We start from the raw sequence: 23,827 nt of genomic DNA, 5'->3' as shown, positions 1-23,827 counted from the left end.
TCCTTTACCCCATGGTCCACTGTCCCCACCTATCAGATTTCTCCTTCTTCAGCCCTTTACCTCTTTCACCAATCACCTCCCAGCTTCTCATATCAGTGCCACTTCCCATTCCCTCCCCACTTACCTACCATTTCCCCTCACCTATCACGTGCCAGCTCGTGCTTCTCCACCTCCCACTACCATTTTATTCCAGCTTCCAAACTCTTTCTTTCCAGTATTAATGAAGGATTTCAATGTAAAACATCAGCTGCTCATTTTCCTCCATATCTGCTGCCTGCCCTGCAGAGTTTCTCTACCAGATTTTGTGATTTGACCTTATTTTCACTTCTAACATCTTCCCTTTTCCAATAACATTTAATTTCCTCTAAAGTTCAAAAAAATCTCTCAGCCTTGAGTATAACTAATAAGTCAGTCTCCTTAACCCTCTTGAGTAGAAAACTCCAAAAATTTATGACTCTCAGAGAAGAATTTCCCTTCACCTCTGATCCTTTTTTTATCTGAAATGATACTCCCCAGTGGCAGATACCCCCAAGAGGAGAAAGTTGTCAATATATGGTGTCAAACCCTCTGAGAAGCTAATATGATATTATCATATTTTAGTCATCTAAGTTCAAGTGAAAATAAATCAAACTGCTCAGTCATCCTAAGTGAGACTACCCGTTTATCCCGGAAGCAAATGAATGAATCTTTCTCAAAATGTGTTCAATGAGATAATATCCCACCCTAAAGGAGGAAAGCAAAATTGTGTGCAAAACCAATGCCATGTCCATGTACTTATCTGTATTTGCACTCGATTCATCTTACAACTCGGGGAGCAGCGGAGCGAAGTCAAGACGGCACTAAACGGCGACTCCTTTGCTTGCATCTTCAGAAACAGCTCTATTTCTATCGTTTATATCTCTATTTTTCCTTTTCCCTTATTAGGGAGAGAGAGCCTGTGGTATGTTGAATTACCGGCTAAACGAGTAGTCGTTGGGGTACTGCACGTCTGTGTCTTTATTGATGCTTCGCTGCACGCTGGAGTGCTCGGTGGGGGACACTGATTTTTTTTGCTGGTGGGGGGGATCGTTGCTTTTCTGCTGAATGTGCATGAGAGAGTGAGCTGGGGGTGGCTTTGGGTTTCTAACGTTTAACTGACATTCATTCTTTGGGGGACTCCTCTGTTTTCGTAGACGTGAAGAAAAAGAATTTCAAGATTATAGTGTATACATTTCTCTGACATTAAATGTACTTATTGAAACAAAGGCAAATATTCCATCTGCAACAGTGGTCTTCAGAGAGTGCAGTCCTCAAAGAGTGGACTTCAGCAAGTATGGTTAAATATAATACACTCTAGGAGGTAAGATAATAAAAATCTATTTTAAAAAACTAATTGCATAAAATATATCATCATAGAGTCATCCAGCATGGAAACACTCTTCAGCTCAACTCCTGTGAACCAGGATGCCTATTCATGCTTGGCCCATCTTCCTGCATTTGATACATAATCCTCCATTCCCTCACTACCCATGTAGCTATCAAAATGCTTTATAAATCTGTGACCAGCTTCCATGTATCCACTAGTCACTGTGTGGAAACCTCCCTCTCAGGTCCCTTTAAAGCATTTGTCCTCTCACTTTAAACCCATGTCTTTCAGTTTCAGACTCCCTAACCCTTGGAAAAAGTTGTGACCATCTTTTCCCTCCTTGTAACTAAAGCCATCCATTCAAGAAACATCCTGAGGAATCTCTTCTGCCCTCTTTCAAATATGTACAGTACTGCCATACCCTTTCTCAAATGTGGCGACCAGAACTGTACATAGAATTCCAAGTGTGCCCAAACCAGCCACTAAATGATACTCAATACCCTTGTTGACAAAGGCAAGTGAGCTAAATGCCTTCTTCACCATCCTACTCACTTGTGTTGACATTTTCAGGGGGCTATGAACTTGCACCCTAAGATCCATCAATGCTTTTAAGGTCCCTCTTTATGTCTGGCTAGTATTCAAGCTATTTGTGCTGTTTAATTTTTTTTTATTTTGATTTGTAACTTGGAGTCATTTTTTATGTCTTGCACTGTGCTTCTACCACAGAACAACAAATTGCATGACAACACACATAAAATGCTCTAGGAACTCAGCAGGCCAGCAAGCACCTATGGAAAAGAGTACAGTCGATGTTTCAGGCCATGTCCTGCTGAAAAGTTTCGGCCCAAAATATCAGCTGTAGTCTTTTCCATAGATGCTGTCTGACCTGCTGACTTCCTCCAGGAGTGAGTGAGTGAGTGTGTGTGTGTGTGCGTGTGCATGTGTGTGTGTGTGTGTGTGTGTGTGTGTCTGTGCGTGTGTGTGTGTGTGTGTGTGTGTGTGTCTGTGTCTGTGTGTGTGTGTGTGTGTGTGTGTGTCTGTGTGTGTCTGTGTGTGTGTGTGTGTGTGTGTGTGTGTGTGTGTGTCTGTGTGTGTGAGTGTGTGTGTGTGTGTGTGTGTGTGTGTGTGAGTGTGTGTGTGTGTGTGTGTGTGTGTGTGTGTGTGTGTGTGTGAGTGTGTGTGTGTGTGTGTGTGTGTGTGTGTGTGCATGTGTGTGTGTGTGTTGCTTGGATTTCCAGTATCTGCAGATTTTCTGTCATTTGAAATTTCACGGCAGTGATAACAAACCCAATTCTGATTCAGACGGCCAAAGCATCGTCTCACCCTTGTCTGGATTGAATTTCATCTGCAACCACCCCGTTCAACTTGCCTCCTGATCTATGTAGGTAGGTGACTATCTATCGTTCCACCAATCTTTGTGTTGCCAGCAAACTGTCTTGTCAGGCCATGGACATTGGAATTTAACCGCAGATGGGATCTAATCCAGATGCCACCTGACCCACTGAGTTCATCCAGCAATTCGGGTGTCTCTTCAGATTCCAGCATGTGCAGTCTCTTGCATATTCACAGGCATTCTCACCCATTCTCATTCAATTCTCATCCAAGTCATTAATATAGATAAACAACAGATCCCAGCATTGATCCTTGTGATACACCACTGCATACAGGTTTCTGGTCATGAAAAGCAACTTTCCACCATTACACTTTTTCTCCTATCACCTAACTAATTCTGAATCCAGTTATGCCACCATGAATCCTATGTGTCCTCACTTCCTTTTAACTTCTGAACTAGTTATTTAATACATTAGGGACAGGGGATGTGTCACAACTGCAGACTGGAGCTTCTAGACCGCATTCGTTGTTCAATGTGGGGCTGAAAGTTACAAAAATAATAAAAGGACAAAAAAGACAAACCATACAGCATTCAAAACCAATTTAAAAAGGAACAACCAAAGGGCAGAACAGTGTTAGGTGTTGTAGAGCCACTCACTGCCTCATAGACCTGGAGAACAAGGTTCAGATCTGACCTTGGGTTCAGTCTTTCTGCAGTTTGGATGTGCTCATTTTGACCACATGGTTTTCCTCCAGGTGCTTCAGTTTACCTCCACATCCCAAAAATGTGTGGGGTGGTAAGTTTATTGGCCACTGTGCTTCAGTGAATGGTTGATTCTGAAGAAACGTGGGTGTGGTGAACTACATATACCTGTCTGGACACGCCCCCTGCTGACTGCTCCTGTGGCTCCTCCCACAGACCCCTGTATAAAGGCAATTAGGGCACTGCTCCTCCCTCAGTCTTTGAGATCTCGTGCTCCTTTTGCTGTTAATAAAAGCCTATCGTTCACTTCCAGTCTCTGAGAGTTATTGATAGTGCATCAGTGGGGGAGTTAATGTGGATAATTGGAATGAAGGATATCAATATAGAATTCGTGTAGAATGGTGGACGGAGGTTGGGTTAGACTCAATGGGCTGAAGGGCCTGTTTTCATTTGCCTCTTTCAAATGACTCAAAGTAGAGGCAAGGGAAAGTGCAAGACAGCAGAGTTAGCTGAGGTGAATCGGCAAATCAGGTGAAGGGACTTTTACAATCAGCTCCCAAGATTCAATGATAGACACTTAAGGAGATCTTTCAGAATGTACAGAACAATAAAAAAGAAAGATTCCCTACAGAGGATCTGCCATTTGAGGTTGACTGAATAAAACCCATTAGCAGGGTTCAAGAAAATGACAGTATTGAGCAAAGGCAATTTAGATAGGATAAAACATGAATATCTCAAATATTGAAAATAAATGAGAAGTTAAGGAATGAAATGAGATGAAAATGGCAGAACTCTATTAAACAGCAAGAGGAAAATAGGATTGTTGTGGATGGGGAATCAGGCTCTATAGCCTACTGCACCGGCGTGGATACAGTCAACCCAAGAGCCTGTTTCCATGCTGACATAGCATGAATTTCTATGCAAAAAGAAAAAAACAAGGTGTGTATCAGTTTTATAGAGACTCTGGGAATTATGTTAGACCACAAGAAGATGGCAGATGAATGAAATTGCTTTTTGGCTCCATCCTTCACTCCAGAGATACAAGTAACAGCTCAGAAATAGTAAAAACACAAAATGCTGGCAGAACTCAGCAGGCCAAACTGCATCTATGGGAGGAGGCACTACGTCGTCACTACCTCCTCCCATAGACGCTGTCTGGCCTGCTGAGTTCTGCCAGCATTTTGTGTTTTTATTTATTTCCAGCATCTGCAGATTCGCTCGTGTTGCCCAGAAATAGTAAACTTGAGCGTTGGAAGAGAGGGTAAAAGTCAAAAACACTACAGTCACCAGGTTAGTGATCTATTGTTGCAGCTGTGGCTCACAAGTCTGTGACCCTGATGGACTTCTGCCTTGCTGCTGAGATATATATTGACATTAATTTTGCAACATTTCCTAGATTCAGGGAACATTTCTGGACTGGAACTTAGCAAGTGTAACTGCTTAGTTCAAAGCGGAAGGTGGCAGCAATGAACCACAGGCAGGGCATGAAAGACAATGAGGAAATCACCCAGATAAGAGCATGTACGAAAGGTGCAGAAGAAAATCTAGGAGCAGTGATCGTAACTTATAATGATTAAGAATGAAAAAGAATGACTTACAGTTTGGAGAAAAAGCTAACAACCAGGAAACAGAAATGAAGCTGAGTCAGATAAAGTTGTTAAGAATATTGACAGAGTCATAACAGCATTTGAATAAAATGCAGGAATGAAAATAAGTATCTGTTAGGTTTAGGATAACTATTTTCCACTAAAAAGAGACAAGGTAACCAAGAATGCGATCTACTGACAAGTATAAGACTGAACCTAAAGAATAATAAAATGCAAAGTATGAAAGAATAGAGGAAAGAATAACACATTGAAATACAAATAGCTTAAAATGCCATGTAATTATCATTGAAAGCATGGAGAAAACTCAAAATAATAAAAGATAGTGCAGCTCGGGGACATGGGAGGGAGAGTGAGCACTATGAAACATTATGAAAAAAATGTTTCACAAACATTAAAAAACAACTAGAAGTTGGACATGGAGAAACTGATTTCACTGAGTCCAAGAGGATATATAAAATAATAGCAAGTAACAGAGTGATGAAAATATGCAAACAAGAGAAAATCTGCAGACGCTGGAAATCCGAACAACACACACAAATTGCTGGAGGAACTCAGCAGGCCAGGCAACATCTATGGAAAAGAGCACAGTCGACGTTTCAGACCAAGACCCTTCATCAGGACTGGAAAAATAGCTTTCTGTCTTCTCCTATCATATTCCTCCTTTTCCAGCCCTGTACCACTTTCACCAATCAACTTCCCAGCTCTTTACTTCACCACTTCCCCCACCCCCACCGGCCCCTGGTCTCACCTATCACCTTGTGGTTCTTGCTCCCTTCCCCTCACTTCCTTACTCTGGCTCCTCGTCTGATGAAGATTGTCAGCCCGAAACTTCGACTGTTTACTCTTTTCCATAGATGCTCCTGGCCTGTTGAGTCCCTCCGGCATTTTGGATGAAACTATGCACCTAGGTGTCTTGTGATGTAGCTGAAGTTGATTAGTTAAGGAGCTGAGAAAGCAGAGGACATGTTAAGTTGAGCCATGGACAGAAGAATGTTAGAGCTAGAGGGAATTTCTTTTACATCTGATAGAGATGGGCCAAATGGCTTGATTCTGCACATAAGATCATTGCATACTTCAAATCTAGAAGATTACTGCAGAAGCAGGAAGATGTATTGACGTGAAAATCACACCATCCTCCTGTTTACAGACTCATAGGGGCATGTGCACCTTCAAACATTCAGAGATACCAGCTGCAAAGCTCAAACAACTGACAAGTAACAAACAAGCTGATTTCCCAAGAGAGTAAGGGGCCCTGACACTTGCTCCTTCAGTGGAGTGGTGGCTAGCTTTAGAGAAGTAAGGCACATGAAGGTTGTAGAACAGTTTCAGATCACTCGGGTGATGTCACGTACACAGAGTGGAAGTTAAGATGTTTATGATTCCATTACATCTGATGCTTTTTATGGTTCCTCATTCGGTAAAAGCAATGTACAATTTGTGGTTTGATGCAAATAATTTAGTCAGGTCAATAGTCTTGTTTACTGGCTGCAATTGTATACAAATAAAAATATTTTCCTACAATTCTGGAGCCAATGACTGTAATGGGGGATGGTTTGCAAATAGATAGGTTCATCTACATATCCACCCCCTCCAGTCATTTTTGAAGATCAGCAGTGTTAGCCCTCTAATAGCCTATGCTCTTTGACTTGTGTTGGGTATTGACCTCTCCTCATAGTACAGCTGATGGTTATCAGTCACTGCCATCAGCACAGAAAATCAAATAGCCTGACTTACAGTCTGCATAGTTAGAACTGGAACACATCCTGCTATTTCAGAGTGCAAGCAAGAGAAAATCTGCAGATGCTGGAAATCCGAGTAACACACACACAGTGCTGGAGGAACTTGGCAGGCCGGGCAGCATCACAGTCGACGTTTTGGGCCAAAACCCTTTGGCAGGACACTGTACTTTTTTCCAGAGATGCTCCCCAGCCTGCTGAGTTCCTCCAGCATTTTGTGTGTGTTGCTGCTATTTTAGAGGATCCTTTTGGCCAATGAAGATCGTTATTTAGATGCTATTTTTTATCTAGTTATGCAACTTGCCTGCAAATATGTCAGCTATTGTCCAGATAGAGTTTTCATGTTCTCAATGTGAATGTGTAGGTTTCCTCTCCTTGTTTATTTATTTATTTATTGAGATACAGTACAGAATAGGCCCTTGCAGCCCTTTGAGCCATGCCACCCAGCAATCCCCCAATTTAATCCTAGCCTACTCACAGGATAATTTGCAATGACCAATAACCTACCAACCGGTACGTCTTTGGACTGTGGAGGGAAACTGGAGCTCCTGGAGGAAACCCACGCGGTCACGTGGAGAACATGCAGACTCCTTACAGAGAACAACTGCTGACACCGGGTTGCTGGTACTGTAAAAGGTTGTGCTAACCACTACACTGCCGTTAGCTTTCTTCTCACATCCTGAAAATGTGCAGATAGGCAAGTTATTTGGCCACTTCAAATTACTCCTAGTGTTTGGATGAGTGGAAAAGTTGATTGTAATGTGAGCAATGAACTGTAAATTGGTGCTTGATGTCCCACAGGGACTTTTGGGCTGAAAGGCCAGTTCCCCTGCCATGTGACTATGAATTGAAGAAGGCTCAGGATAAGGTTCAAAAAGATGTAACCACTTTTAGATCAGCATAAAATGCAGACAGTACGTCCCTGTGTGAGGCAGCACGAGAGACAAAAATTGACCTTTCCACAAAAGGTGTTATCATTTCTCACCTGAAATAGACTGGCAGCCTCCAAGATTCTCTGCACATTATATTTGGTGATGTAGACTTTGCTGGTGTAGGTATAATCCAATAACGTCTCCATGGTGCTGGCATCAACCCCTTTAATCACTATCTTTTCTTCATGTTTTTCTTTGAGATCATTGCAAAACATTGCCCTGGAAGAGAAGGGAAATCTCACATAAGATGCACTATCTTTTTTTCTCCCTACCAGTTTTATATTTTCTATTGTTGAGACTGGATACCCAAAGCCAATGAATGGTGCTGTCGATTTGGTTATAAGTTGTTCTATGGTCATTATTTAATTTCACCCCATAATATTGTAGGTCGTATAGCATAGAAACAGCCTCCCACACTAATCCATACTTAACTCTTTGAACACATTTTTGATTTTTTTTCAACTTATATTCTAAATCTTTGTTCCTTATTAATATTTCAGATACAGCATGCTTTTTATATATATTCTGTCCAATATGATGTGTCACTTGTCTTTGCTCAAATATATACATTTTCTTTAAGTCTAATAGCAGATATTTGCAGAGCACAGAAGGTGATTGTTAAGATTAGTGTATCTCTGCCAGATCTATGAAAACAGCTATTGAAATTGATTCACTTCCCCACATTTTTCCAAGAATACTTTCAATCCTCTTCTTGAAGGCAGGCTGTTGACTTAAAAAAATACAGCTTCATCTGTGCCATTTCCTTCTCTGTCTTCTCTTATTACTGATTACCCTGCCAAAGGTAACAGTTACTCCCTACTTATTCAATCAAAATCTAATGATTTTGAACCCATCTGTAGATTTCCCTTTTAATTGAGCCCCAAAGAGAACAATTTCCAACCTCGCAATCTCATCACATTTCCCTGTTATTTTGGTAAATCTTTAAATGCACTCTTTCCAAGGCTGTGAGGATATATGAAGGAAGTGAAACCATAACTTATTTCATTCTCTTCCTCCTTTCATCCACAGGACTCAGAAGCCAACAAGATGCTAATGTTAAGTGGCTATAAGAACGGGGTGAACTATAAGCTGCGAACTAATCATTCTTACAAAGAACGACTATGGTGGAGCTTAGATAGTCAAATTTCAGCAGCAAAAAATTAAGGATTGGGAACTTTAATGAGACTCAAACAATTTACATTATCTTACTGAGGACCATCATAATTTTGAGATGTAGACTTCATGATTCAACAATTACTCTGCTTTTAATAATGCATAATTTATTGGCATATTTCCCAATAAATATGATGAAGGATCTGTGTCAATTGAACTCTCTTGAGATCGAAAGACTGCCAAGTTCAAACCTAACATATTCCACCTTTTGCCATCTGAACATGCGTTTGATGTTAGTGTGATAGCAGAAATCTTGGTTGGAGACAGAAGAGACTACAAATGCTGGAACCTGGAGTAAAACCCAAACAGCTGGTGGAACTCATAAGGCAGCAACAGTGGAGGAAAATGGACAGTCAATGTTTTGGGCCAAAACCTTACATCTGGACTCAGATGAGGTCAACAGCCTATAATCACCAAGAAAGATGTAGTTAAGATTGTGAAAGGGGTGATTCACTGAGACGCAACTTGTTTCTGATGATAACCTTTTTATCACTAAATCAACGGCTTAAAGACCCAGTTGCGACTTTGAATGGGAGCCGATCTCTACCTTTAGCAGGGGGCTCATTCCATGTCCAACAGAGCTAAAAGTACTTTGTCTCTTGGCTGCACCAAACTGATCTGGAGACTGTCCTACCGACCCGCACTCTTGATGGGGCCTTGATGACATTGCAATTCTCCCTTTCTCACCAACTTGGCCGATTAAAGCATCAAGGAAGATTGAAAATGCCAAACCAAGTATACAAGGTGAGGGAGTGCTCAGCCTCCTGCTCGCTGCCGCCAGAAGAAGGCCCCTGTGTGTGATGCTCTCTCCCTCTCTCTCTCCTCAATGCTGTCAGAGGACGGTGCCAGAGTAAGGCTTAGTCGTTATGGTTTGTATTTGGTCAGTGGTTCACGTTATGGTGTGTTTGCTAGTTCAGGGTCACTCCTTGTTCTGTTGCTATTTTTGGGCAACTTTGAACTGGGGCAGCCTGCAGATAATGAACACTGAGCTGAGCTCTTCAATTTGGTGTTTTACATTCTGTGTTTTCACCTGCTCTTTCTTGTTGTCATTTGCATAATTTGAGTCTTGTTCTTGTTGATGTTTGTGCAAGGAGTGAGGGTTGATGTTTGTGTTGCCATTTGCATGGGGGGGGGTTGATGATTGTGCGAGGGGAGGGGTTGTTGTTCCTGTTGCCATTTGCACGGGGGGGGGGGGGGGTTGACTTACACTCCATGGCCATTTTATTAGGTACATCTGCTCGATAATGCAAATATCTACTCAGCCAATCACGTGGCAGCAACTCAAGGCATAAAAACATGCAGACATTTTCAAGAGGTTCCATTGTTGTTTTGACCAAACATCAGATTGGGGGAAAAACGTGATCTAAGTGACTTTGAACATGGAATGATTGTTAGTGCCAGACAGAGTGGTTTGAGTATCTCAGAAACTGCTGATCTCCTGGGATTTTCACAGACAACAGTCTCTAGAGTTTACAGAGAACGTAACAAAAAAACAGAAAACATTCTGTAAGCGGCAATTCTGTGTGTGAAAACACTTTGTTAATGAGAGAGATCAGAGGCGAATAGCCAGACTGGTTCAAGCTGACAGGAAGGCAGCAGTAACTCAAATAACCACACGTACAACAATGGTATGCAGAAAAGCAATTTAGACCATGAACATAGACTCGGTGCCCACTTTATTAGGTACAGGAGGTAGCTAATAAAATAGCCACTGAGAGTTACAATGGAACAGGTGAAAGCCTTAGAACAATCTCTCGAAGCCCTTCCATACTGGTCAATACCACTGATTACATTTCCCTAATGCACTATCCCCCCAAAATCAACTCAGTAAGGGAGCATCCACCATCCTCTGAGATGAAAATTTCCAAAAATTCCAGAACCACTGTGTAAATATGGCAAACCCCCTGCCTTAAAATCAAGATGACAAATTGTGGACTCTCTGCGGCAAACTGACAATTCCGTGAGGCCTGAATGAATTTTACCCGGAGAGTATGGACACATTCTATTCATTCTTAACCCTACTTAACCCTGGAATCAATCAATAAAACATGACCTTTAAATCATACGTACTGTATTCTTCCAGGTAAGGTGGCAAATATTACACACTGCCCGAGTCTCATCTCACCAAAGCCCTGTAATTGGAACAAGACTTATTTTGATGAACTCCTAGCCCTTTTGCATAAAAATTAACATATTATTCACTTCATAATTGCTTGCTGCAATTATATATCAATTTTCCTTCATTCCTGAATAAGAGCACCCATCTCCTAATTCCCTGAGTTCACATTTTCCCCACACTATGCCACATTCTAGTCCCAAAGCCTGTTGAGTAAAAACAAAAGGCCATATTTCCTGACATCCTTTTCAGGTGTACAGTGTTATGTTTTGTATCTCTAGAAACTAATCGAAAGAGAAACACAGAGTGGGCGATAAATGTGTTTACTTCATTCTTTAGTTTGGTGAGGCATACACATATGGCGCAGTGATGTGATGACATATGCCACACGCATACTTTCACAAAACAAACATAATCAATTATGTAAACAAGGAAGAATGCTTAATCAAAAAATATCTTTACAATATTACTCAAGTATTAACAAAATATTAAATACACAATGCTCCTCCCTGCTTAGCTATAAAATCCAACTCAATATAAAATATATAAATATAATTCAAATCAAATAATCAAATAGGTAATATATTGCTGTCTAGTCATTTACACACACACACACACACACACACACACACACACACACACACACACACACACACACACACACACACACACACACACACACACACACACACACACACACACACACACACACACACACACACACACACACACACACACACACACACACACACACACCCCTATATAGTATAACTACTATATAGATATCCAGAGCTTAGTAAATTTTAAATTGACCATTCAGGCCAAAAGATTTAATCGCTGTAGACGATTTCTTACTGTTGTCAGAAAACGCCACTCCTGGAAAGGGGAGGTCACTCTGCTTAGCCGGTGAGACTTGTGGCTGTGAAATAGTCTCCAGATCTGAGGCCTTCACAATGGTGGTTGTAGGAGTTGACTCTGGGATTACAGGGAGTTATTCTGACAGCTCTAAACACCTTTCTTCTCTAACCATCGACTCTACTCTCCTCTACTGATTGATGCATCATCTCCAGATGATATCAGATGCAATCTCCACTTCCAGCTCTGCCGCTAATCTTGCCAAGTACCCACTTTTGATCACCTCTGTAGACCCTCACCAGGACTGCTTGTCCAGGAATGAAACATTGAACCTCTTTGTTTGACGAGCCCTCAATTTGCCTCAGCTCTTTGTCCTGCATAATCCTTCTGAGATTTGGAATGAGGAGATCCAAGCGTGAGTGCAAGGAGTAGCATAGCTGGTGAGTTATTGGTTGTGGGTGGTACTGCATTCTGTTATTCACGGTGGAAATTGGCAAGTTTCTGATTCTGATGACACTGCTCACAGTGCATTCTTTAGACTCTGGAAAAACCTCTTCACCAAGCCATTGGTAGCTGGGTGGTATGGTGCAGATGTAATATGTTTTATTTCATTCATTTTCAGGAATGACGGAAAGTGTTCAGCAACAAGCTGCGGTCCATTGTCACTGACTGAGTAACACCAGTCCTTTAGAAGCAGTTTCTCAACATGTCAGCAGTGTGTGAGGCTGTGATAGAGGCTATTGGGAACACTTTTGGCCACTTTGTAGCTGCATCTACTATTACCAAGAAATCTGTGCTCATTTGTGATCAGCCATGATCTTAATGAACGATGGAGCAGGCTTGATGGGCCAGATGACCTACTCCTGCTCCTAATTCTTATGTTCTTATGAATAGCCTGGCAACATCCACAGGAATCCTCTGCAAGGGAAATGCAGGCGGTTCCCAGGAATGGAGAGGTACTGCTCTTGACACCTTCTGAACATGTTGGCATTGCAAACAGTGCATGGCAAGCCGCTTGATCCATTGATCTATCCCAAAACACCAAACAAGGCTTTTGGGGCCAGTGCTTTCATTTCTACCGCACCCAGATGACTGATATATAGCTCCTCTAACACTTAAATTCTCAGTTTGGAAGGTACAGCAACTCTCAATCCCCAAATCCGGCAACCCTGTTCTATGGCAAGTTCAACAATGTGCTGGCAAAAATGAAGGATCTAGGTTTCGGCTACACATCCCAGCCTTTTTGGGTGGCCATGTGGACCTGTGACAGTGCAGGGTCTTTTTCAGGTTTCTCTTTGGATCACCTCTGCTGTAATATGGAGACTCTTGATTTGCTTTAGGAATGTCCTCTCTAGTAAATTTTTCAGGTATTCCCTTTTCCAAAGTTAAATGGGACAACCTATCAACATTTCCAGGATTAGTTGCCCTCTTAAATTTGATCTTGTAATTGGATCCTCCAAGAAACAGAGCCCAGTTTTGCATTTGTGCTGCTGCTCCGTAATGAAACCCAATTTCCCGTGGGATCAATAAAGTATGTCTGTCTGTCTGTCTGTTTGTGGAATGCTCATTTGTGGATTGAAAATGGACACTGGTGGCTGATAATCAGTAAACTGTCTCCCATGCAGGTACCAATTGAAATGTTCTGCATGCAAAACCAGACTCAAGTCTTCTCTGTCAATCTGTGTCTAATTTCACTGGACAATGATTTTTTTTTTAAGTGTTGCTTCGTCAGAATTTTTATTTTGTTTATGATAGACCACTGGAAACTGAACACAAATATAATTTCTGACTATTCGTATCACATAAGAACTTGGAGGAACAAGAAATTAACTTTTATTAAATATAATGTGTTTAATGGTGTTGACTCTTTGCAAAAGCTTTATTAAACTAAAAATGTTTTGTTGATTATTTTTGTTTGTGCTCAGTGTCTGAGACTTCTCACTTGTGTCTAACAATCATCTGCCAGTATTGATGGATTCCAGTTGCTCTTATACCATTTCTCCATGACCACAATGTCCTGATGAATTATTTTACCACGCTCGTCACTGACAGTGCCAAGATTTTCAGTGAAGAAGTCTAAATGGGAATGTGGAAAATGAATGGTTTTGTATGCTTGAAACATGTCAACCAGCTGTATGTAATTTGGTGCACTCTGTAATTGCCAAGAAAATTTTCAACCTCTTTCCATGCGATTTTCTCCACTTGCACTAGAAGTTCTTCGAATTGCCTTCCACTTTTGAGCTGTTTGTTTTGTAGACCAACAAAAAATGCCTTTCTTAATCTCGACATTAGATATTCGGACTTGAATTATGAATTGAAATAATAAATATAGGTGATTTTAAAAATACTGTGTGATAGGGAAATTTCATAGTGATTTTCTTGATCAGCCACCCAAAATGCATAAGATACATCCAAAAGTATTCAGAACGCAAAGTTTTTGTTATCCAGTGTTTTTCTCTGCAACAGTGAGGGAACGTGATGGCAAGGCTATGTAGCATTCACTTCCATCCTCATAACATGTGACATAACTATACCATAAAGTGAGGTGTCACAAGTAAGCTTCATAATGTGTGATTACAGTGCCTGATGTCACCATTTCTTTACCTTTTGGAAAGCCACCTCACACTGCTTTGTCCATCGCCATTTCTTCCTGATCTATAGTAATGAATTCAAGAGCAGGAGCACAGTAGCCAGGTTTGGCAGGAATCTGTTATAGTCATTGACAAATCTTAAAAGGACTGTAACTGTGACATGTACTTTGGGTATCCACCACTGCTTGAATTTTCTCAGCCCACTTGTATAATCCTTGTGCATCAACTGCGTGACCACAGTAAGTGAGGCTTGGTTTAAAGATTTTACACACGTTGCATTGAACTCTGAGCCCATGACCTCCCAAGCTTTTTGACACTGACTTCAGATTTTGTAGATGTTCCTTGTCATCCTCACCAGTAACAATGGTGTCACTGAGGGCTTGGGCAGCCCTCCAGCACCTCAGCCACAGCTTTCTGCCAGAATGCAGATGAGATGCCACCCCAAAAATAAAGCGATAAAGCTCTTCATGAGTGCTTAGAGGGAGAAACACTTCAGTCTCCATAGGCTTCAGCTTAGTCCACTTTTGTATGTGTCCTACTTGGTTCCATTTTCTGCAAGTTTTTCCTTTAAACCTGCTTTGGTGTGGTGTACGTGAGCTCCTGCCACAACAGTAACACAATTTGTTTGACCAGGCCGGTTTCTGTTCAGATGTTGCAATTTTCTTCATACTCATTCATTCATCTTCATTTTCATTCCCAACTGCAACTCGATTGCATCACTGGCTGCTGTTACCGTTACTAGTGATTCATGCTTCAGTTAGGAGTTGGTTTTGATTGCTTTCCATTCCACAAATTTCTACAAATTAAATTATCTATCAGTGCATCATTAAACCCACCAGTGAACTGACAATGCTCAGACAATCTATTCAATCTAGCCACATATGCTGAAATGGACTCCCCTTCATTTTGATTCTGCTTGTGAAATGTAAAGCATTCTTCAATCAACAATTGTCTTGGTTCTAAATGCTTCTGCATTACTTTTCCGTTATCAGCAAAACTCATTCAGGCTGGTTTGGTTGGAACAGTTAAACTTCTAAGCAAACTTTCTGCTCTTCCACCTGTTGGACTCAGTAAAACTGGCACTTTTTGTACATTGTCTATTTCATTTGCTTCAAAATACTGCTCAATTCAGTCAGTATACACCTCCCAGTTATGTGCTGTGCAATCATATGCATCTATCTTTCCAATGTAGCCAGGCATATTTGTTTTTTTTTATTATTCTTCTTATAAACCAAAACTCACTCTTTTTGAACCTGTGAATTTCTTCCATTTTCTGCTTTTTTTTAACTCAGCCATCTTTCCCCTTTTCCGAAGGGGCATGAGCTGTACTTTATTTTTTTTAACACAGCCGTCTCTCTCCTCTTGTAAAAAAAAAACACCACATTGCAATTCAACCAGTAGGTAGTCATCTCAGGTTCATTTTTAAACTTACTCATCACCACTGTTATGTTTTGTAACTCTAGAAACTAACCAAAAGAAAAACATGGAGCTGGGAATAAACGTGTCTACTTCATTCTTTACTTTAGTGAGGCACTCACATATGACGTGGTGATGCGATGACATATGCCATTCACGTACTTTTACATGAATTATGTAAACAAGGAATGCTTAATAAAACAATATATTTACATTTATACTTACTGAATTATTAAATATGCAACATAGAGAGACTTGGATCCCAAATATCAAACTTGGATCACATAAACTCCTGGCATGGGTGGTTACTATGAGAACTTACAAACTTATGGACCAAAGGTATCAGAAGCTGAAGGTAAACACAATCTTAATGATGTTCAGACTGCTGTCAGTTTATTAACTCTGCTGTGCAATATTCCACATTCACTGGTGGTGTAAGAAACTCTTATTGAACCTCCTAATAAAATGCTCCCATGTTTTTTAATAGAACATCATAGAAGTATTTAATGGAGCTGATAATGCAACCACTCAATTGCTTGATGCATGAGACCACAGAACAGCCACATTTACTGGTACTGAAAAGCAAAAACCTGCAGTGACTGGAAATCTGAGGTAAATTAGGCAAATGCCAGAAATAGTCACCAGGTGACTGAGTTAACGTTTCAACTTGAAGACCCTTCATCTGAAGAGATGTGATGCAAGATTATTTAACCCAAAATACTAACTCTGTCACTCTTTCCACAGATGTTTCCTGACCTGAGTATTTCCAGCATTTTCTCTTTATGTTTGAACTTACAGGAAACTGGGTATCAGTCTTCTGAATTGCTACTTTACACGACCGCCAAGTCTTTGTAAAAAGAATAGATGTGGTTAAAAAAATTTCCCTCCACATTAGCAGAACTTGACCTGCAGGACATGACTTACAGCCCTGCATTTTGCAACTTGTTATCTTCTTAATCTCGAACTGATCTCATTCCATAGCTTATTTTCATCGTCTCATCGTCTCAATCAACCAAATTAAATCATTCCCATGCCAGCCTGGATTAACCCTGTTTCTCTTCATACAGATGGTGCCTGATGTGCTATTTCTAGCTTCTTCTATTTTTTATTTTAGATTTCTAGTATTTTGTATCTTTTATGGTAATGATCGAGAAGATAGCTACCTGAAGCAGCAGCCTCATTACATTTAAAGAAAACTTGAAGAATGATAAAGAGTAGGGCTATGAACCAAGTACTGGAAGGTGAGATTAGGTTAGGTAGCTGTTCTTTACTGGCATTTCAATGGGCTGAAATGCCCTCAATGGCTTTCTTGTGTTGTAAACCTTCTATGATACTTTTCATCTAAAATCTTTTCTTTCTTCTTAGGCAGTCCATCAAATGCAGGATGAATTGCCTCAAATAGGGATGCAAGTTCTAAACGGGCTCAGGCATGGGTGAAACCGTTGTTATTCCATGGGCTGGATATGCTGTTTGCAATGTTGTGCACTTCCTCTTCTTTTCCATGTTCCCATTGCATGGGTTAGGATGCTCTGTGCCTTCTCATAGTGCTTCTGGTACATGGATCTGCCATAAGTCAGTGAGAAAATCATAATTTAAGCAAAGGATTTAAGGGTATCCCTGATGATTTTCCCTATCCTTCCTGTATTCTAGAATACAAGAGCACTGTGTTCCGTTCTGGCCGCCTCATTATAGGAAGGATGTGGAAGCTTTAGAGAAGAAATTTTTCAAGATTCTGCCTGGATTAGAGAGCAAGTCTGTTGAGGAAAGTCTGAGCAAGTTAGGGCCATTCTCTTCAGAGTGAAGGAGGGTGAGAGGTGACTGATGAAGACACATGCAGTGGACAGCCAGCTCCTTTATTCCAGGGCTAACAAGAGAGGGCATAGTTTTAAGGCGATTTAAGGAGTATATAGTGGGTATTTCAGAGGTAGTGTTTTCATGCAGGGATTGCTGGGGCATGCAATGTGCTACCAGGGGCAGTGGTAGAAGCAGATAAATTAGAGACATCGCAAACACAAGAAAATCTCCAGATGCTGGAAATCCAAAGCAACACACAAACTGCTGGAGGAACAGTACTGCAAAAGAGTAAACAGTTAACGTTTCAGGCTGAGACCCTTCTTCAAGGCATTTTATTAGACTCTTATACAGGTACATGGATGATAGAAAAGAGGGCTCTGTGGGAGGGAAGGGTTAGATTGATCTTGGAGTAGGCTAAGAGTTTGGCACAACTTTGTGGGCTGAAGGGCTCATGTGTTTTAATTTTGCATGTTAGCCTCTTACTACATTAGCCTTCACTAATCTTCTGTTCCTTTTTTGTCTACTTATAGATTTTGCTGTCTGCGTTTGAGTTCCTTGTAGTTTTAGTTTCATCTTCTTATTCCTTTAATCAATCTTTTTGTTTGCTGAATTCTGAAGTTCTCCCAATTCTCAGGCTTGCTACTTTTCTGGCAACATTATATAACTCCTCTAGGTCAGGCAGCATCTACATATAGGAGGAAATGAACAGTTAACATTTCATGTTGGGGCTCTTATCTGATAAAGGGTTTCAACTCACAACATTGACTGTCGGTTTCCTTTGACAGATGCTGCTTGGCTTGTTGATTTCCTCCAGCATCTTGTTTGTTGCATGTGGTGCTCTTGCCTAACTCCCCTTTGAATCTAATACTGTTCTTAACTTATTTTTTCCAGCCAGAACTGAGGAACTTTTCCATTTGTGTTTATCTGCTTGAAATGCAGTTCCTGGTTTCATTCTAAAAACGTGAACCATTCCTTGCCCTGTGACCTGCAATCGTAAATTACTTTCTCAAACAAGGCACCACTCCTTCTCCAAGCTCTCTTCAGAGGGTCATGGATGGTACTGCATAGAAACGAGTCCTTTCAGCTTATCTCGTCCATGCTGACTGTGCTGCCAAGTGACTTTAATCCTGTTTGCTTGCATTAAGCACATATCTTTCCATGTTTTTCCTACAAGTACCTGTCCAAATGTTATTTAAATGTTATTTTAGCTACTTCTATGATCTCCTCTGGCAGTTTGTCCCAGATAATCATCAACCTCTGTATGGAAAAACTTACCCCTCAGATCTCCTTGAAATTTCTCTTTTCTCACCTTAAGCATAGCTCTCTAATTCTGTCTGTTCTGGGAAAGAAATCTTTGATGGTCTGTCTTATCCATTCCGCTCACAGGTTTATAAACCTCTATAAGGTCACTGTTAGGGAACATTTTGAGGTTAGCACATATAACAGGTAATGTCAGCAACTGATTTCAGCTGCCAGTGTTCAAATATGAATTTAGACTGCAGATTAAATTTAAAATAAAGTTCTGAATAATGGGTTCCTAAGAACTGTGAACCATAGTTAGTTAATTGGAAGACCAGACAATACTAATTAGAAGTCATCATTTGGATGTCTGTAGTGTGGGTGTGAAGAGGGAGGTGTGAGGGTTGTGTGCAGTTCAAAGGAAGCATTGTAAATATGAAATTGTCCTGAACTGTCCTTTGATCTTTAGCGAAGAATTAAGTCATGTCGTACTGAGTCAGGTAGGCCTTTTTCCTCCAAAGGAGTCTCAAAATGATGCCTGCTGTGTCTCATTCTGTTGAATAAACAGACTGCTTCTCTCTGGTGACCTTGTTCATGCGACAACAGTCTCCCACAATCCCACAATGTTACATTGAGAATAAACCCCGTGCATCCAATGACCACAGCTTCCAGCAACATCCTGGTGCCTCTCCTCTGCATTCTCTCCCTATTGCCCTCACATCCTTCCAGTAGTCGTGATAATCACAAACGTACAAGGTCTTCTCCAACCTGGTCCCCTGCTGTAAGCTTCAAGTTGCCAGAGTTAGATGTGGTTTAGCATTCACAGTTTTGCCTATAAGTCTGAAAATTGTAGGTTCAAGTTACACTTCATAGGCTGAGGCTGACTCTTTGTCACAACTGTCAGAGTTGGTAACTTTCTGATGGGATATTACATCTTTCAGGGAAAATAAGAGAAAGTAAGACTGCTTAAAGAGCAAAGCTTTTCTTGGACTATTGGTCAAATTTGCAATTTTCACCTCAACCAGATTCACTGAAACTGAGTGTCAGACGGCAATCAAAATCCTGTTTGTAGAACCTTATCATTATGATTCCTACATTACAAAGTGTTTACATTGCTTTACTCCATTGGCAGAGCAGTGTGTTAGCTTGGAACATTTTGGGGTCATTTCTCATGTATCCAGAAGTGAACCACTCTACCCACAGTGGACCCAAGCACTATCACTCTCTACACAGCAACCCCCTACAAAATGACCGAGAGAGAAGTCAAAATTCTCAAAGTAATCTACAGAGAAACACTCTCATATGATGATCAATACTGAGCCGGCATCCCCACCATTACACTGGGCATTGCTTTCTTCACAATGCGAGCTGCATTCAAATACCAGTGCCACTTGTTTCTCAGTCAAAGGAAAATGGTTGAACCCCCAATTCCATCCTGTGCACATAATCTAACCTTAAACTTTGGCACAGAGATCACAATAAACATCTGGAGAGGGATACATGTCAGTGAAGAGGCTCTCTGCAGATAGTGAAACTGCAACAGAGCAGCCTAGTAAAGTATCACGCTGGTTGCCATGGCAAAACTCTGGCTGACAATAACACACTATCTGGAAACATCAATCAGAGGTAACCAGCCCTCCATCAGCTTATCTGTCAACGTTAGAGCAAGGGGATTGCGGGATGGAATACTTGTCACCTTGTAGAAGAAGAAGAATACCATAATAATTGTAGCAGTTCCCTAAGGGGTATCGGGGAAGGGGTGGGGTGAGTGGTAGAGAATTATTTGCCTGTATCACTCTGGCCATGTTGTGCCTCGTTAAAGAATGAATGGGTTTAGAACCAAGAGATCCACAAGTAATCTGATCTCCTGGTTTGGCAGTTTTGAAAAATGTGTCAAACAAAAGTAAGTTTTATGATTTCACCAGGACATTGACTACATGAACATGGGTGCTTTATTTGAAATGCTTGCTGAAGAAACGCAGCTACCCACTGAATCAGCTAAAAGTAATCTCGTCCTTTGAAGACAACAAGGGGAAATAATGTTGCAACGTGATAATGCTTCGCTGCACAGCAATGTCAAATGGACGCATTTTGAAGCCAACACATTTTCGTGTTGTTGATATATTCCTTTAGCTCATCCAGAGCTGATGGAAAACTGTTGAGCCTTCTGCACCTGGGGATCAAGGCAAAGTGTGCGAGATTTTCATTGGTGACTTCATCCACACCATACTGACAACAACCTTCATCCTCTTATAGAGAGGCCAGCTCATGCCAATCTAGAGTTTGGATTGGCTGTCAGTGTCTCTGTAAGGAATACCTTGTGAGCTACAAAGACATTGAAACTATCAAGTGTGAGACAGTTGTAACACCTGGAAGTTTCAGTTGAGGAGGGCTAGTGGAGGCAGATGATTTAGTTGGCTAAAAAGAGGACACTAAGAGAAAAGGCCAACAAATTTTGCACCTTCTCAATTTGCTTTCACCTACAGCAACTGTCAGTCTAGTGAGATATCTGAGCTACATCAAACAATGTTTAACACAGAGATGATCACCAAGCCACGGACTATCCTTCTATATGACCAAAATACTTCTCTACACTATATTAGGCAAGTTTGTGTAGTCCAGACTCGAGGAGAATGGTCCCGGGTTCAAATCTGTGCTGGGTTGAGTGTCAAGCAAGCAACTCGGCCTCATAAAAAAACAGACAAATGCTAAGAGAAACAGTAACTGCCACCTGCCGAGCCACAAAATAACAAAATAAAAACACTCTACTGGGAGGAAATGCTGCATGATCAGACATGGTAATTTTCAGGTGAAGTTTTTATCTTCTTTCACTTTTATAATTCAAAGGTGTTCTCCTGAGGTCTTGGCCAATATTCATCCTTAACCAGTAACAGAAAAGCCATTTTCACTTTATGCGATAGTCTACAAATGGTGAAATTAGTCAGCAGTCCTCCTGGAAATGAAGTAATACGTATATCACCCGTGTTAAAATTTATCCGTCTGAAACTGAGTTAGTGGATATGACCTGCCAGCTGTTTCTGTGAACTTGCTGCATGCAAATTAGCTACTGTGATTTCTTACTTAATTATTTTGAGAATATTGTAAACAATCTATTGGTTTGGTTGTACCAATGACATTGTTGGTAATATGAAAGATGTCATGTAGTTTTTATCCTTTATTTAAAATATTGAACACTGTACGCTGATTCATAGTCAAGCTGGAAGGTGAGATGCGATTGCACAGCTCCTAATCCAGATATCATACGCCAAATTGCATGAGAAGATTTTCTAATATTTCACTCTTTCTTAGCATTTAGAATATTTAAATGGGTTTTTATTTACTTGAGCTGTTACTAAATTTTGCAGCTCATTGTTAAATTTGTGCATGTGAAGTAACCTGGGATGTTTTTTACTGTATTACAGGGGTGTTAGATTAATACAAGTAGTTAATCATTTGACTTAACCTGCTTCCTGAGAAACCCATTTTTTGGATTATTTGAAAACTAACAAATGTTACTGCTCAAGGAAAATGGCAACAACAATTTTGTTCATATCCTTATTTTCAACCTGGCCTACTTGCAAGAGCGACAGGATCTTTACTCTGTTTCCTTATAAGCCTCTCTTCTTGTATTTCCCCAATCCGCTGTCATTATAGTTTCAGATCCACATTCATTGCGTGTAAGGGGTAACCACAGTGAGATTGCAGAATAAATCAGATGACACAAGCCTTATTAAACAAGGCTGGCAATTTAACCATGAAAAAAGTGAACCATGAAGCATGGAAAATTGTTATTCAATTCTTACTGTCTCATTTTTTAAGACTACAAAATCTAAACCCCAGTGAACATCTCCCATGGAACATGTTAACTCAAACAAACAAGTACTTCTGTTTGTGTAAGTGTAGAATCATTCCATGATACTTCACAAGCACAAATTTAACAATGAGTCACTTAATAGAATGTTAGGCCAGGTAAGCAAACGTTCGATTAAAGCTGGAGGTTTTAACGAACTTCTTAAGAGAGAACAGCATGGTAAAGAGTTTTACAGAGTAAATTCTGAAGCAGTAATCCTCTGCGGCTGAAGGCTTGTTTGTGACAGCAATGCAGAGGAAGTATCGAACATGCCTGCTACAAGAAGAGAGAAAATTTGGTCTATCTTTTGCGTACCTGAAGTAACTGCTCGCTGCCGCCAAGACCACCCTGTGACAGGAGAACTCACTATTGTCCACACATAGTACAACATCAGTCAGCGATCTCTCCAGCCTCAGATTCTCCAAGCCACTGTGTAGAAGAGCAGAGAGCCCACTATCATCAAATGTCATCTTCCCGTCCGACGAGCTCCCAGTCATTCGTTCCACACTCTGGTCTTGTTTCACATCTTGGTGGCTGTCTGTCTGATCTGTACTGTTTTCTACAATGTCTGCCATTTTGCTTACAACTACCGTCTGAAACTTTCTCCACTGAGTGTAGCTGCAACTTCAGATTTGGTTGAATGTTGGCCTTTAACGGATTTCCTGTTCATGACTCGCTTCTTATCAGTGACCAACACACACGGAACAGGAAGGGCCGTACTTTCTCATCTTTTTTTTCTCCATGTCATTAACGCGCTTTTGTTTTTGCAGAGTTTAGATAGTTTCTTTGGTGTGAATTGAATTTTAATGTAATTAACGTTTGTGAATCTGATTCGATAAGGAGGTAGTATTTTTTATGGTGTGGGTATTAGATACTGCAGTCTAAGCAAGGCCTAGAAGACCTCAAAAAAAAAGTTTCAGTAAAGATCTGAATCACAAAACCATGTGGTAGATAGTTTCAAAGCAAAACTTTCCCAGAGCAAGTGTCTGCTGATGAAGAAGATGACGACAAATAGTTTTTTTCTGAAGCTTGTGATTTTTTTCATCTCCTGCAAAGAAAATTCCATAGCTGAGATTCATTCCCTTGACACCTGGACTGCCTGTACCTCGTGTGGTGCAAATACATCACAAAGCTCGGG

At 40.8% G+C, this 23,827-nt stretch overlaps 1 protein-coding gene across 1 annotated transcript in view; it reads right to left on the bottom strand.

Moving 5' to 3' along the window:
- klhl6 (kelch-like family member 6) overlaps nt 1-23,324 on the bottom strand; it is a 47,976-nt gene extending 24,652 nt beyond the window's left edge. The window contains exons 1-2 of the mRNA XM_059949752.1: nt 23,005-23,324; nt 7,709-7,874 (exon numbers count right to left, since the gene is read on the bottom strand). Of these exons, the coding sequence (XP_059805735.1) occupies nt 7,709-7,874; nt 23,005-23,264 (426 nt within the window). The 5' untranslated portion in view covers nt 23,265-23,324. The remainder of the gene's footprint in view (nt 1-7,708; nt 7,875-23,004) is intronic.
- Nucleotides 23,325-23,827: the final 503 nt, after the last annotated feature.

Source organism: Hypanus sabinus, chromosome 2 (assembly GCF_030144855.1).
Source record: "Hypanus sabinus isolate sHypSab1 chromosome 2, sHypSab1.hap1, whole genome shotgun sequence".
NCBI classification, from domain to species: Eukaryota; Metazoa; Chordata; class Chondrichthyes; order Myliobatiformes; family Dasyatidae; genus Hypanus; species Hypanus sabinus.
Note: the sequence above shows the minus strand (reverse complement) of the source record. Positions and strands in the feature narration are given on the sequence as shown.